The sequence below is a fragment of the Pteropus alecto genome, unplaced genomic scaffold (assembly GCF_000325575.1).
Source record: "Pteropus alecto unplaced genomic scaffold, ASM32557v1 scaffold50, whole genome shotgun sequence".
In the NCBI taxonomy this organism is placed as follows: Eukaryota; Metazoa; Chordata; class Mammalia; order Chiroptera; family Pteropodidae; genus Pteropus; species Pteropus alecto.
In genome coordinates this window covers 3841044-3854309 of record NW_006431918.1, presented here as the reverse complement: position 1 = coordinate 3854309, position 13266 = coordinate 3841044, and the positions used below count along the sequence as shown (strand labels likewise).

Sequence of the window (13266 nt, the reverse complement as noted above, 5' to 3'; positions counted from 1 at the left end):
ATAAATACAAACAATCTACTTGTCATTACACAGAATGTGGTACAAAGAGCAGAAACTCAATAAATGTTAACTGTGCAAGAAAGGAAAAGTACAGACCAACCTCGATCACAAATAAAGACAAACAAAAAAAATGACAAATAATGAATCTGATGATAATTTAAAAACTTAAAATTGGGTTTATCTCAGGGTTGCCAGTTTTTTCAAAAAAAGATTCATGGTCTTTACCACACTGATAGACTTAAGGGGAAAAAACCACACATGATTATTTTAATAAATGTAGGAAAAACATTCAATAAAACTAAACACTCATTCACAATTAAAAAGATAAACCTCTTAGCAAACATGGAACTGACAAACCCAGTAAAGGACATCCGCCAAAAACCTAGAGCATACAGCATGCTTAAGGATAACGACCAAAAATATTAAGTATTCATTGATGATTATGTGGCATGTGAATTACATCTTTAAACAGCTCTTTAAAAAATAAAAACATTATAATGCAGGAATATTTGTTGATGGTGAGATTACAAGTAAATCTTGTTTTATGTAATGTAATATTTTCTAGTTATTTGGAAACTTTTAGTACCCTGGAGTCATCCACTGAAAACTTTACTAAGCTAAAATTGTGCATAAAATAGATATAGAATAATTATTTAACTTAATTCTGACTTCAAGATATAGTCTTTTTCCTTTCTTTTTTCCTCTTTATCTTAATTAAGATAACATATACTGTATTATCTCCTGAGTAGAAATAACTACATTATTACACATAGTACATGCTGAATAAAATTAGTGCTTGAATAATAAAACAAAATTCTCTCAAATAGTGTTTCACTGAGAAGAGCTCACTTTTACAGTTTTAATCTATTTACTTCAATTCTTCAGAAACACTAGAAAAACCTCCAGAACCTTACATGGGGGTAACAACAATAATCGCTAACATTTACTAAGCGCTTATATGTACCACAAATGTTCTAAGACCTTGGGTATATCATCCCAGTCTTTCACAACAGCCCTCTGAGAAAGTATGTAACATTATCATACCCTCTGCACAAACGAAGCCGAGAAAGCATAAGGAATAATTAAAGGACCTGGACCAGAGCTAGGTAAATCCAAAGCCCAGGCTGTTAATTACTAAACTATACACAAGGAAAACATCTAAAAAATTGCTAAAGACTATGAAAAAAACTGTGAATTTAAAGCTATTCTACATAAGCACTGTGGAATACAAAACACAAGAACGAAGCCAGCTAAGAATTTCTGGAATGAGGAAGTCTGGTCTGGTCTCTAAGAAAATAATGGTCTTCAGAGAGGTGAAGGTACAACACAAGTAATTCAGGGCAGAGCCAGACTAAGTCCAAGGGCACGATACTCAGCAAGATGTGGGTGCTACCTAGGCCATACCGTTTTACCTTTGGCCTCCTTTTGTCCCTTGTTTTGACTTCCACGCTTACTGCCCTTCAGCCACATTGGACAGCTGAGTCACTCTCTGAACAAGTGATTTCTTAACACCTCCACGCTTTAGCACGGACTGTCCCCTGTGCTTAAACGGTTCTCATTCCGATTCTCTGTGAACAAACTCCTACTCTGCACAAAATTCATCGAGCATCTTCTGTGGAATCTTCCCTTCTCTTCTGGGCTAAGATACTCGTTTTGACTGAGCATTGATTCACTATGATTTACTACCTCCAAGACCAACTTTCCTCGATCACCTTCTTCAACCAAACATAACTTAAATGCCCCCACTTCGTCCCCACTTTATCCACACTTTCTGTAAGCCTCAGCTCATTTAACCTTCTGAAACTTTTTTTGTTCTAATTAGAGTTGACATTCAATATTATATTAGTTCAGGTATACAGCACTGGGTTGGACATTTATATATCTTACAAAGTGACCCCCCGATAAGTCTAGGGGATCGCCTCTGAACATTGTTTTTACATCAGTAAGCCACAGGCTGTGGTCATTATCTGCTTCTTTCTCTCCGTGTTGCACTGCCTTCGAATCTGAACTCAGAGAACTCTGTGCAATGGACAGACTTCTTCAGATATCGCTTATCTTCCTCATTAGGTTCAGATATCACTACAGAGAACAGGATTTTTTAAGGCTTTCTAATACTTCTGAGCCAATTCTTTCGAAGTTTAGGCCATAAAGCGGGACTTTTTCTCTCTGGGAATCTGTAAAATTAACTATGCGAAAGTCCTGCTTTCTTATCTCTAATTATGTCTCTCTCACTTCAGAGTCTGCAAACAAACAGCTGAATTCCACCTGAAATTTCTTGGTTAAAAAAATAATAACCTACTTGATTAAGGATATCAGTTATCTTGATACTAAGTAACTTAATTTTCATCACATATTTTTTGTTTGTGGATGTTATCTGAGAAAGGCAGTGACGCTCAAATATACACAGCTCAATGACGCTTCCCGCCCCAAAGTCCCCACCCTAAGTTCAACAGTCCAGAAATGGCTGCAGGAAGCCACTCAATGTAACCAACAACAAACCACAAAAACAATAACTAGGTAATCAGATAAAATCACAAAGACAATAACTAGATAAATAACTCTCTATTAGAGTTCAACATTAAAAAATTCGCTTAAGCCAATGTATTAAGTCTGTTTTAGTCCATAACTATAACATTAAAGTCTCAAAGTCATTTACCCTTTGGGATCAAGAAGGTCTCTGACTTTTTCATTATAAATTTCCATATAGGACACTTCTACTTTAAAACTCTGCTCTTCATTTTCCTCTTTCTGAGTTCGTTCAAAAAGTCCACTGCAAAGTCTTGGAATTAATCCAGGTTGGTCGGCTGTGCCCATCATGGTGTAAGATTTTCCAGATCCTAAAAAATAAAAATCATAGTTATTACTCTCTCTTTGAGAAGTTCAAATACATAACCCTCTTTCCAGTGCTCATAATAAATTACTAGCACTTAGCAAATGCCCAAAAGAAAATAAGAAATATACTCAAATATAAACATGAGACCAAATTAATAATTAAGTCAAAAGTAAACATCCTTTAGGAAGAAAACAAAAACCTTCTTTAATTATCTTCATACTTTAAAAAAAATTTACCTGAAACGACTAAAAAATAGTGTGGTCTGAATAGTTTTCTACAATTAACTGGGAAGATCCATATGAGCAATAGTATTGTGCCTGCTCCAACCACTAACCAGACCACAAAAAATGGATGTCATCCCGACAGGCCCCCTGGCCCCCGCCCCCGAGCAAAGCAACCTACTATACCCTTTGGCAGTAGGATAGAAACCAAAGAGTAATCTTTTCCTACTATAAAATTATTTTATCCATTGTATCAAAAATACATATTCATTAAATATAATTTAGAAAACACAGGATAATCGAAAAAATTAAATCACTCAGTCGTAATTTAAGTATAATTTGTCTTCCTTTGTTAGTAGCTGTGATTTTATAAACATATCTTTAATCATATAAGTTGCTGCTTTTGTCACTTGACACTTTATCGTTATCCTAGTACCTACGACTAATATACCACTTATGTACCAGACCTTTCCTAAAAGTTTTCACATATTAGCTCATTGTGACAACCCTATAAGGTCTATAATTATCAATATTTTACAGACAAGAAAACTGAGGTGCAAGTCTCACACTTGGCCAGCAGCAGGAACAGGGTTGGAGCTGGGATAACCTGGCTCAGAGTCCTTGCCCTTATAACCACTACACACACTGCCTCTTAAAAATATCACAAGCATTTTTCCATGAAAAGTAGTTTTCAGTTGAACAAGCTATACAATATACCCTTAAAAAAGTGACTCCTTCAAAGAAAATAGATTTTCTTTGCTGTTGACCACAGAGATACAGAAGTCAAAATGCTCCGTATCAATCATAATTGATGCAATGCTAATGATATTTATTCTTTTTGGTACTTTCTGTTACTATCCTTAAAGCTTAAAAAAATATATATTATTTAATATTACCAGTCTGTCCATAGGCAAAGATACATGCATTATAGCCATCAAAAGCATTTTGAAGAATATTCTCCCCAAGGCACTTGAAAACATCATCTTGACCTAAAGGTGAGAGAGAAACATAGAGAAAAGGACAAGATGTCTTAAGCCAAAGAAAAAACAACAAAAAAAAGCTAGATAAATGTCTCAAAATGCACTTTTTCTCGGCAGCCTGTTTATCTCTAAACAAGATATTTAAACTTGATGAATACTTCCAAAGGCTTATATTCTTCAGGTTATTTCTAGTTAACACATGAGAAAAACTTAGTAAAAAGTTTTAGGTAATATGAATTTGAATTAATAAACATTGACCCAAAACCTTCTGCAATGCAAAAAGCTAATGAATTGCTGATTTTATAAACTATGATTATAAATATCTGAAATTTACACTTAGAACCTAAGTGGACCTGAAATTAACTACATACTACTCAGCTAATATTTTATTCAGTGGGTACTAGAGTTCAAAATAATCATATATATTAATCCCTACTCCTTTTCCTTAACGATAATTTTTTCATTTGGAAACATTTTAAAAAATTTTTTAAACAAGCTGGTAAGAAAGAAATGGCCTTACCAGGCAGAAAATACTGCTCTGGGACAAAATTTCAAGTCTCTTCATAAGAAATATAGCTGTGGTTAAACTTATGGGTGGCTTTGTTTTGCTTCCGTCACTAAATGTTTGGAACCAGTGATGACTAGCAGCAATTCTCTGGGGACAATTTTTCCCCTCAATGACAATTTTAAATTACAGGATCTACAATGTATACCAGCTAGGAGAGGGTGGAAGATCTGGGAAATTTGTTCTAGCTTTCAATGGTTGACATGAATAACAGGGTCAAATGCTCCCCCACGGGCTAAATTAAATATGCTAGTAATCAAACGTGACCCTGGCAAGTCATTCAACTTCCTGAATTCTGAATATTGTGACAATACTGTGATTTATATTTCAAATCTGGTCATTGGAATGACCAAATATATATACTTCTTATATAAATTTGGTCTTTGTCCACAGTTCCTGGCTCACAGCTCCCAAACCCTTAGAATTTCCTAAGCGTTGAGAGTTATCAATGTCTTTTGTTATGTTAATGAGGTGACTGTAGGACTGCACCTACGGATGGGGGCTGGTTGCCAGAAGAACCAATCATGTGATTAGAGGGTTGGAACTTTCTATCTGGCCTGGAAGTTGAATCAGTCATCAACGGCCAATGATTTAATCAATGAGGCTTCCATTAAAACCTAAAGGAAAAGGGTTCAGAGCGCTTCCAGGTTGCTGAACAATGGTGGATTGGGGAGTGTGGTGCAGTAAGAGGGCACGGAAGCTACATACCCTTTCCCCATACCTTACCCTTTGGCTGTTTCTGAATTATATCTTTTTTATAATAAACTTACATATCTAGTAGTAAAATGTTTCTCCGAGTTCTGTGAGCTGCTTTAGAAAATTAATCGAACCCAAGGAGGAAGTCATGGGAACCTCTGATTTATAGCCAGTTGGTAAGAAGTACAGGTAACAACCTGGGCTTTTGCCTGGTGTCTGAAGTGGGGGATGCCCGTGAGGGGCAGTCTTGTAGGACTGATCCCTTCACCTGTGGAGCCTGTTGATGCTATTTCCAGGTAGGTACTGTCAGAATTAGGTTGAATTGTAGGACACCCACCTGTTGTCTGCAACATTTCTTGGTGACAGTGGTTGGGAAAACCCTCCCCCATCGCAAACTGAAATTTGGACCTCGACATACTTTAATATAAAGAAATATACCATGTTCTCTCTAAACTTGCTCTGGAATTCTATTACTCTCTTATCCTCCTCAATGATGACTGAGCCCCTTTACACACAAGTTTAGGACTATAGTGATAGCCTTTTGTTTTCTTCATCCCTAGCTGCTTACAACATTTGTTTCTAAGCAATCTCTTTTAAATATTGAGTGTCATACTGTACTGACTTCTGTCAGGAGAAACAGCAGTACTACGGCTGTTTCAAAAAGTTAAGGTTAATTTGGTTTAGCTGGCCCAATGATGACTTTAAGGAATGCTTTCGTATCGGAAGTATGATGATGATATACTAATCTGATAAATTAACTAGGAAGTAAGACATAGCAGAATGCTATTTATAGCATTTAAAACATTAACAAACATAATAGCATCCAGTCCTTACATATTATATTTAAAGAGAGAACCCAGAACACTGAAAACTGAAGTGATTTACTCCAAGTCACAGAGGCAGTCAGGAGTAGAGATCCTGTTAAAACTCAAGGTTTCTTTTACTTCTTGCCTCTTCTTTTGTTACATCAAGCTGCCCCTCTAGACCATGTCACAGACATCTAGGGAATCTAAGTGGCTACTCTGTGCTACTGGTGCCATGTAAGCCCTGGGATGCATGTAAGAATACCTCCACCATGTACCCTATTCATCTAACTTCATCATCCTATACCAAGAATAGCACACTGCAAATCTCCCATTTCCCAATCAATGCAAAAACTCAAACTCTAGCGAAGATTGGAGGTATTGCTCTATATGGTTTTTAAAGTTACACAAAATAATACTATGATACTTAATGGAAAATATATGATAACACCTTCTTTATATATCAGTAGTTAACAGGATGCTGAACACTTACCTGCATACTTTTCTCTGACAGATTCATCCATAGACCAGAAACAATGATCATATGCAAACACCTGTTGAAAAATAAAATATAGTGTATTAAGAACAAAACTTTAACATACTTATTTTATAATAATGTCATAACATTGATAACATTGTTCATAACAGTGAAATAAAAACAACTTATTGTCTCGCAATGAATATTAAATTATTTATGATAGTCTCAGCAATGCATAGCTAAGCACCCTATAGATGATATAAATCTTTATTTCACATGGAAAACTTCACAATATTAAGTGAAAAAAGAGGAGGTTACAAAATAACATGTACAATATGAAGCTATTATATATACACATACATGCATAGTTACGTATATAAAGTATATTTGTGCATAAGATTAGTGATCTTTGTTTTCTTCTTTATGCTTTCATGTATTCTCTATTTTTACTACTCATCAGAGAAAACAAATAGATTTTTTAAAGAATAAAATATAAAGATAATTACTACAGCATGTTAAAAATAACTGTAAAATAGCAGATTCTTTAAATTTAGCATGCCCATGTGCAATATTGAATAGCTTTAAGATTATAGAAGACTGATAAGAAAATGTTCATATATTAATGTAAAAGTTATGAAAGTCTGGACCATGATCCTATGTTGGCACAAAAACCTATATAGATAAAAAGTAGAAAGAATATACATTGAAAATACTGATAACGGTTAATGATAGCTGGTGTGATACCACAGATGATTTCTGTTTTGATCTGTTATGTTTACGATTTTCTAAAATATGCATGTTTTGTAATCTTTTAAAAGTTTTTTCATTGATTTTTTATTTTTGGATTTCATGTTTTATAATTTAGTCTCTTTAAAGATTTTAAGTGTAACTGTTTTTAAATTCATTTCAGCTTTCATTTCAAACTCTTCCACTTTCGGAGTTTGTTACTTCACTTCCTGAGGACAGTTTTCCTCTTGTGTCTTGCAACTGCATCTGAATTGGGAGTCTGTATTTTATGGTTTACATGATTGCTAGTATTTTTCCTCTCCCTTTGGCCACCTTTACATGACTACGTTGCCACTCTCAGCTACTGAAGCCCAGATTTTGGTCTTCCCAAAGACCGGTGTCTCTACTCCCTCCTAGTTACACAAACATTAGCTCAATGTTGGTGGCCAAAACCCTTTTTTAAGTCTTCATTCATGGTGGAACTGCGCCCATAATCAGTTTTCACGCGGGGAGCTCCTCCAGTCCTCAACCAGACATCAGGACCACCTTTAATCCCTAAGAGTTAAACTTCCAGTCACCTCCAAGAGCCTGCATCTAAACTCCAGGCCCAAGTAAATATGCTGCTTCAGCCCCAGCTTGCTGCTAGTCCCCGAAGTTACATATGTCATTCTTTAATATGATGGTGCGATTTTAATATTTTAAAATATTTTATCTGTTCTTGCTATGAGTTTGGAGTTGGCAGGAGAACGTTTGTGTGAACTCACAAGGCTATCTGGACCAGAGGTCTAAAAGTTAACTTTTTTAACAAAGAAAATTAGATTATGATGGTAAATTAAATATATATACCTATATCCCCCATCACACCTGAAATTAACTCAAAATGATAGAGTGTGGGAGGAAAGGGCCAAAGGCAGAAAGAAAGAGGGAAAGAAGAGCAAGTTCTTGAAAGCAAAATTTACTGCTTGTACCTGGATCAGAAACTGAGAACCCCTGAAAATAGCTGCAATGAGACCAATGGGGAGTGAGGTGAGATGGGGTGGGGGCCTCAGCAAGACGTCGCGTCAAAACACTGTGGAAGGAGGTGGCTGCAAAGAGCAGTTCTGGGAGTGTACCAGAACAACTAAATGAGCAGGAGGGAACCCTGGGGCAGCCAGGATCAGAACACCTCTATCTCTGTGCAAAACAGCAGACAGGGGAGGCATGTGTTCCCTGGAATGGGACAGTGATGGGGAAGCTAGGCCAGAAAGGCAAGCAGAAGCCCAATGGTTGACAACATGCAAGAGGCAGGAGCCCTGGAGCCCAGAAGCTACTACCCAGAGGCAGTATTATGTGGTACATTACTGATCCCTAACATCTTCCCAAAGCTAAATATATATCTATCAATAATGGCGGTGGCTCACTATGTTAGCAATTCTCTAACAGGGAGGGAGGAAAAGGAGAAGGAAGCTGGAAGGTGGTCCCAAAGGACCGTGTATCGAGATTTTGGGTAGGGCTGCTTTTCAAACTATATTTATCAGCCATAGTGAGAATCAGTTTAGCAGGATGAGATTAAATAAAATGTGAAGCTCAAATTAAGTTTCTTCTGTTATAGCTTTCGACTCTCACCTCTGATCAGTTTATTTAATTCTGTTCTTAATAAGGTTAAGTAGTCTACAGTCATGCCACCCTGAACAAGCCCGATCTCATCTGATCTTGGAAGCTAAGCAGGGTCAGGCCTGGTTAGTACTTGGATGGGAGACCACCTAGGAAGACCAGGTGCTGTAGGCGTGAAAAATAAAAAATAAGAGATTGCAAGCTGACAAGGTCCTTGCAATCTGTGAGGTCAACCAAGGGGTGCCTCGCTAAATAAATAAATAAATAAGGTTAAGTAGAAATCATCCTGGTTCTTCTCTTGGAAGCTGAGCTCTCACTTCAACAGTCTCATCACCATATGTGTGCCCTTATCAAAGGTCACGCTTCTAAATGGCACTCCTCTCTCTCCATTATTATGGGTTTTTTTTTTCCTTTTCTTTCTCTTTCTAATTGAGGGATTTCTTAGACAACTGCATATCTTATTCTCAATTCCAGTAGAGAAGATATCATGAAAGTAAGGGTAGCTGACACTCCATGCTAGGCCACTGAGTTACAAAGAAGTTAAGAACTTGGTGACTAGCAGGAGAGGAAACTGGGAGATGGACCCAGCCTTTGAGCCTGTAGTCTGCTCATCACTAAGCTAGATTAGCTCTACTCCCCCAATTATATGAAAGCCCCACAACCTGGTACAAAGTTGGAAACTAATGAACACTTAGCTCTTTTTCTCTCTCTCTCGATAATTTTTATTTTTCAATTACAGTTGGCATACAATAGAATATTAGTTGCAGTTATACGACATAGTGATTAGACATTTATATAATTTACAAAGTGATCACCCAATAAATCTAGTTATATAACCACACAGTTATTACAGTATTACTGACTATATTCCTTATGCAGCCCATGACTTTACGTCCCGTGACTATTTTGTAACTACTCATTTTTACTTCTTAATCTCTTCCCCTTTTCACCACTCCCCAAACCCCTCCTCCCATCCAGCACCATCAAAATGAAGAACGCTTAGTTCTTCTTTACAAAAAGACTGAATAGTCCTCTTTAAGTTTTAGCAATTTTATAAACTATTTACAGGGCTCTTCCAGCCAGAGATTTCCTAAAGCAGACATGCCCTTTCTAAATAAACATTTTCCTTAAAAATTTAAAAAATAAAATTTTTACAAGTAACAGAGAAGAAATACATTCACTGTAGCAAATTCAAATAACAGAGCATAGAGTAAAAACTAAAACCTCTCATTCGCCAAGCACACCACTCCCTAGAGGTAACCGCTATGCTAATGTGGTGTTGGTCCTACCACAGTTTTTACATCACCAGATTTTCTCTAAAAATTAAGATACAGTTGAATTAAATGAAGCCTGAATAATTTTTAAATAGTCACGTGATATTTCCTTACATCTTTACTGTAATCTCCAAGCCCTGTTCCATCAAAAAACTAGAAAACAAAAATAATCCAGCACCTTTTCATACAAAATGATGAGATAAACTAATAAAATTAGTTCTACATATATAAAGAAATGAGCACCATATTAAACTATTTTTTAAATTATTCAGAGTCCCAAATAGCCATGTGTATAACATATTTTAGCAATAATAATAGAGAATGGAATTACAATTCAACCACAGACTCTATAAACAAAAACGAAATTCCAAGAAGGGAGATAAAAATCTGAATTTCCTAGAAGGTTCCAAGTAACTTCAGAGAATAGTCAATTTAAAAATACAGTCCTTGTGCCCACTTTGGCACACCTATGAACTCCCTGAGAGATGCAGGAACTGATGAGCCCCACTGAAGTTTCTTTAGAATCTGGGCTCAAATTTAAGATAGAAGCACGTTCCCCTGAGGAAGCTGTGGGCCAGGGCGGGTTCTGTTGGCCTGAGAATGTGTCCCCAGCTGTCTTGGGAGAAACACGTATGAGTCTGCCTAGCCTGGTCCTGACTGCAGTTTGGAACAACCAGTTTAGAGCCAGTCCACGGTGAATGGCACAGTGCAAAAGGAATCTCTGTTGGAGTTGCCAGGAGACTGGCCAGAATTGGTCAAAGTTCAAATACAGTTTTTCCACAAACCACCCTCCAATCCCTCTTATGCCAATAATGGCTTCTGATTCATAGGCTGACAGCTTGCATTACTTTTACAAAAGTGACAGAGAGAAAACACTTTTGAGAAGAAAACTGCCAGTACTTCAAAAATATGCACATAAGCTCTTTACGAGCATCGCATAATATACCAAATCTCTTACCTTTGGCTGGCTTCTGAGTTCCCCAAAGAGATGTCATCGTTGACATGTAAGAAAAGGCAGAGGGTTAAAATAAAATTTTTTAATTTAGAAGACTCTTTTTGAAGAACAAAATTATAATAAACATCATGTAAATTTTTATTAATATAAAATATTAACTATGAAATCAAACAGCAAATTAAAATAAAGGATCAATTAATATCTATTAACTGGTAGGGTAGCATGCTAATTATAGAAAACTGACTGGTATCTCTCAGATAAAAGAAAGATTACCTGAACAACTGGATAGTTTTTAAAGTCTTAATATATCTCCCTTATACATTTTGCTTATCCTTGTATATGTCTTGCAAATATATTTTTTAAAATTCTTTACTTTTTTTATCATCTGATTTCACTTCCAAGTAGTTTTCTCTGCTTTGATATAGCAGCAGCTCTTACTCTCTCAATATAGGCCCTTCCACGCCCCCCACAAAAAAAAAAGGGGAGGAGGAGGAGGAGGAGGAGGTGGAGGAGGAGGAGGAGAAGAAGAAGAAGAATCTGTTGTTCTGGCTAAGAAAAAAGGGTTTAATTAAAGGAACAACTAATTTTTTTTGCCAATGAATTACTATTTGCTGAATTACTCACTTATTACTTATTTTCTATGCTTCCCTGGGTGCTTCTAACCTCCCTCCTTCCAAAACTGCTACTTGCTTACATCTCCCTCAGGGTACAGGAATATAACTCCATCCAATATAATTCTGAGATAGTTTCAAACTTAGAGAAAAGTTATAAGAAGAGCACAAAGAACTCCCTTCACCCAAATTCACTAGCTGTTAACATTGCCACGGCTGCAATATCATTCTCCCCTGCCTCCCTCTCCCCTCCTCTCTATGTAGATGTATATACACACATATTATTTCTTTCTTAACCATACTGCAGATATGCTCTTCAGCCCTAAACACTTCAGTATATAATCCCTAAAATCAATGATATTCACTTACATACCCACAGTACAATATCAAAGTCAGAAAATTTAATAAATGAAAGTGCTTTTAAAGCTAGAATGAAATGAGCATAGCTGGTCTCTCAGAGGATCAAACTGGCAACTCAGACCTAAAACCTGCAAGAAAACTGTACATGGAAACACTTCCTTCCAACTTTCTGCACATCTTCTGAAATACATTTAGTATTTTATTTGTATCAAATGATTTCAGACAAGAACACTAAAATGCCAAGGAAAGTCTAGCAAATGAGTGACACTTGTCTAAGAGATTTTGGAGTAATAGTTGATGTGGCTAACACATAACAGAAAATAGTTTCTCTGGAATAAGAGATATGGGAAAACTTCCCAACAAAAATACTTGTGAAAAACTGGTTGAGGATACTGGCATATGCTATCATCTTTTTATAGAACTTTATAAGCAAAGCAGATTCTCGTCAACTACAGACAGCTTAGTTATAAATCTAGCTGGAGGTCAGAACAGAGTCAGCATATGTGAAATGCCCACATTAGGCCTGGTACGTTGCATGCTACTTCATTTAATTCTCACAATAACTTTGTAAGATGCTATTATTATTCCAGTTTTACAGATGAGAAGTTTAAGGCTCAGAAAGTTAAATGACCTGTTCAAGACACAATGATAAGCGCTGATGGATCTAAGATGTAAAACTAGTCTTCTAACTCCCAAGTCCATGTTCTTTTCCTCTCCCACAAGAGTCACAACAGCCTCGTCAAGTTTCTTCTAGACTTAAGAATCTATGAGTCATATATTAACACTGCTCCTGCTAACAGAAACATTTCTTAATGTATTAATTTCCTCCATTCTAATTATTACCCAGTAAAAGGTGACCACTGGGTACGTATGTAAGTTTACTTATTCATTATATTTACAAAAACTCCGGACTGTCTTTTCTGAGACAAAAATAAGATGTGTAGTATATTTCAATTTAAAGAAAATATTTTAATATAAAAATCAGCTCTTCCTAAGAGATGATCAACAAACATAAAATTCAATAATATACAACACATAGCAGAAGAATCCACGGGACTAACCTGAATCCAGAACATAATAAAAACAGAAATGAACCAGTGAATTAATTACAGAGCTCAGTTTCCAACTAGGGAGTCTGGTGGCTACAATAGTAAAGCTCAAATAACCCAGA

At 36.3% G+C, this 13266-nt stretch overlaps 1 protein-coding gene and 1 pseudogene across 5 annotated transcripts in view; one reads left to right on the top strand and one right to left on the bottom strand.

The window, feature by feature from the left end:
• The window catches only part of KIF13B (kinesin family member 13B), a 168480-nt gene that overhangs the window by 107696 nt on the left and 47518 nt on the right, over positions 1 to 13266 (bottom strand). For 4 of the 5 annotated variants that reach the window (XM_015585075.2, XM_015585078.2, XM_015585077.2 and 1 more), the window contains exons 3-6: positions 11128 to 11140; positions 6592 to 6652; positions 3951 to 4043; positions 2657 to 2837 (exon numbers count right to left, since the gene is read on the bottom strand). In XM_015585075.2, coding sequence (XP_015440561.1) covers positions 2657 to 2837; positions 3951 to 4043; positions 6592 to 6652; positions 11128 to 11140 — 348 coding nt within the window. The remainder of the gene's footprint in view (positions 1 to 2656; positions 2838 to 3950; positions 4044 to 6591; positions 6653 to 11127; positions 11141 to 13266) is intronic. The other variant, XM_015585076.2, reaches the window with a different exon arrangement.
• Positions 8951 to 9069, top strand: LOC112475164 (annotated as a pseudogene).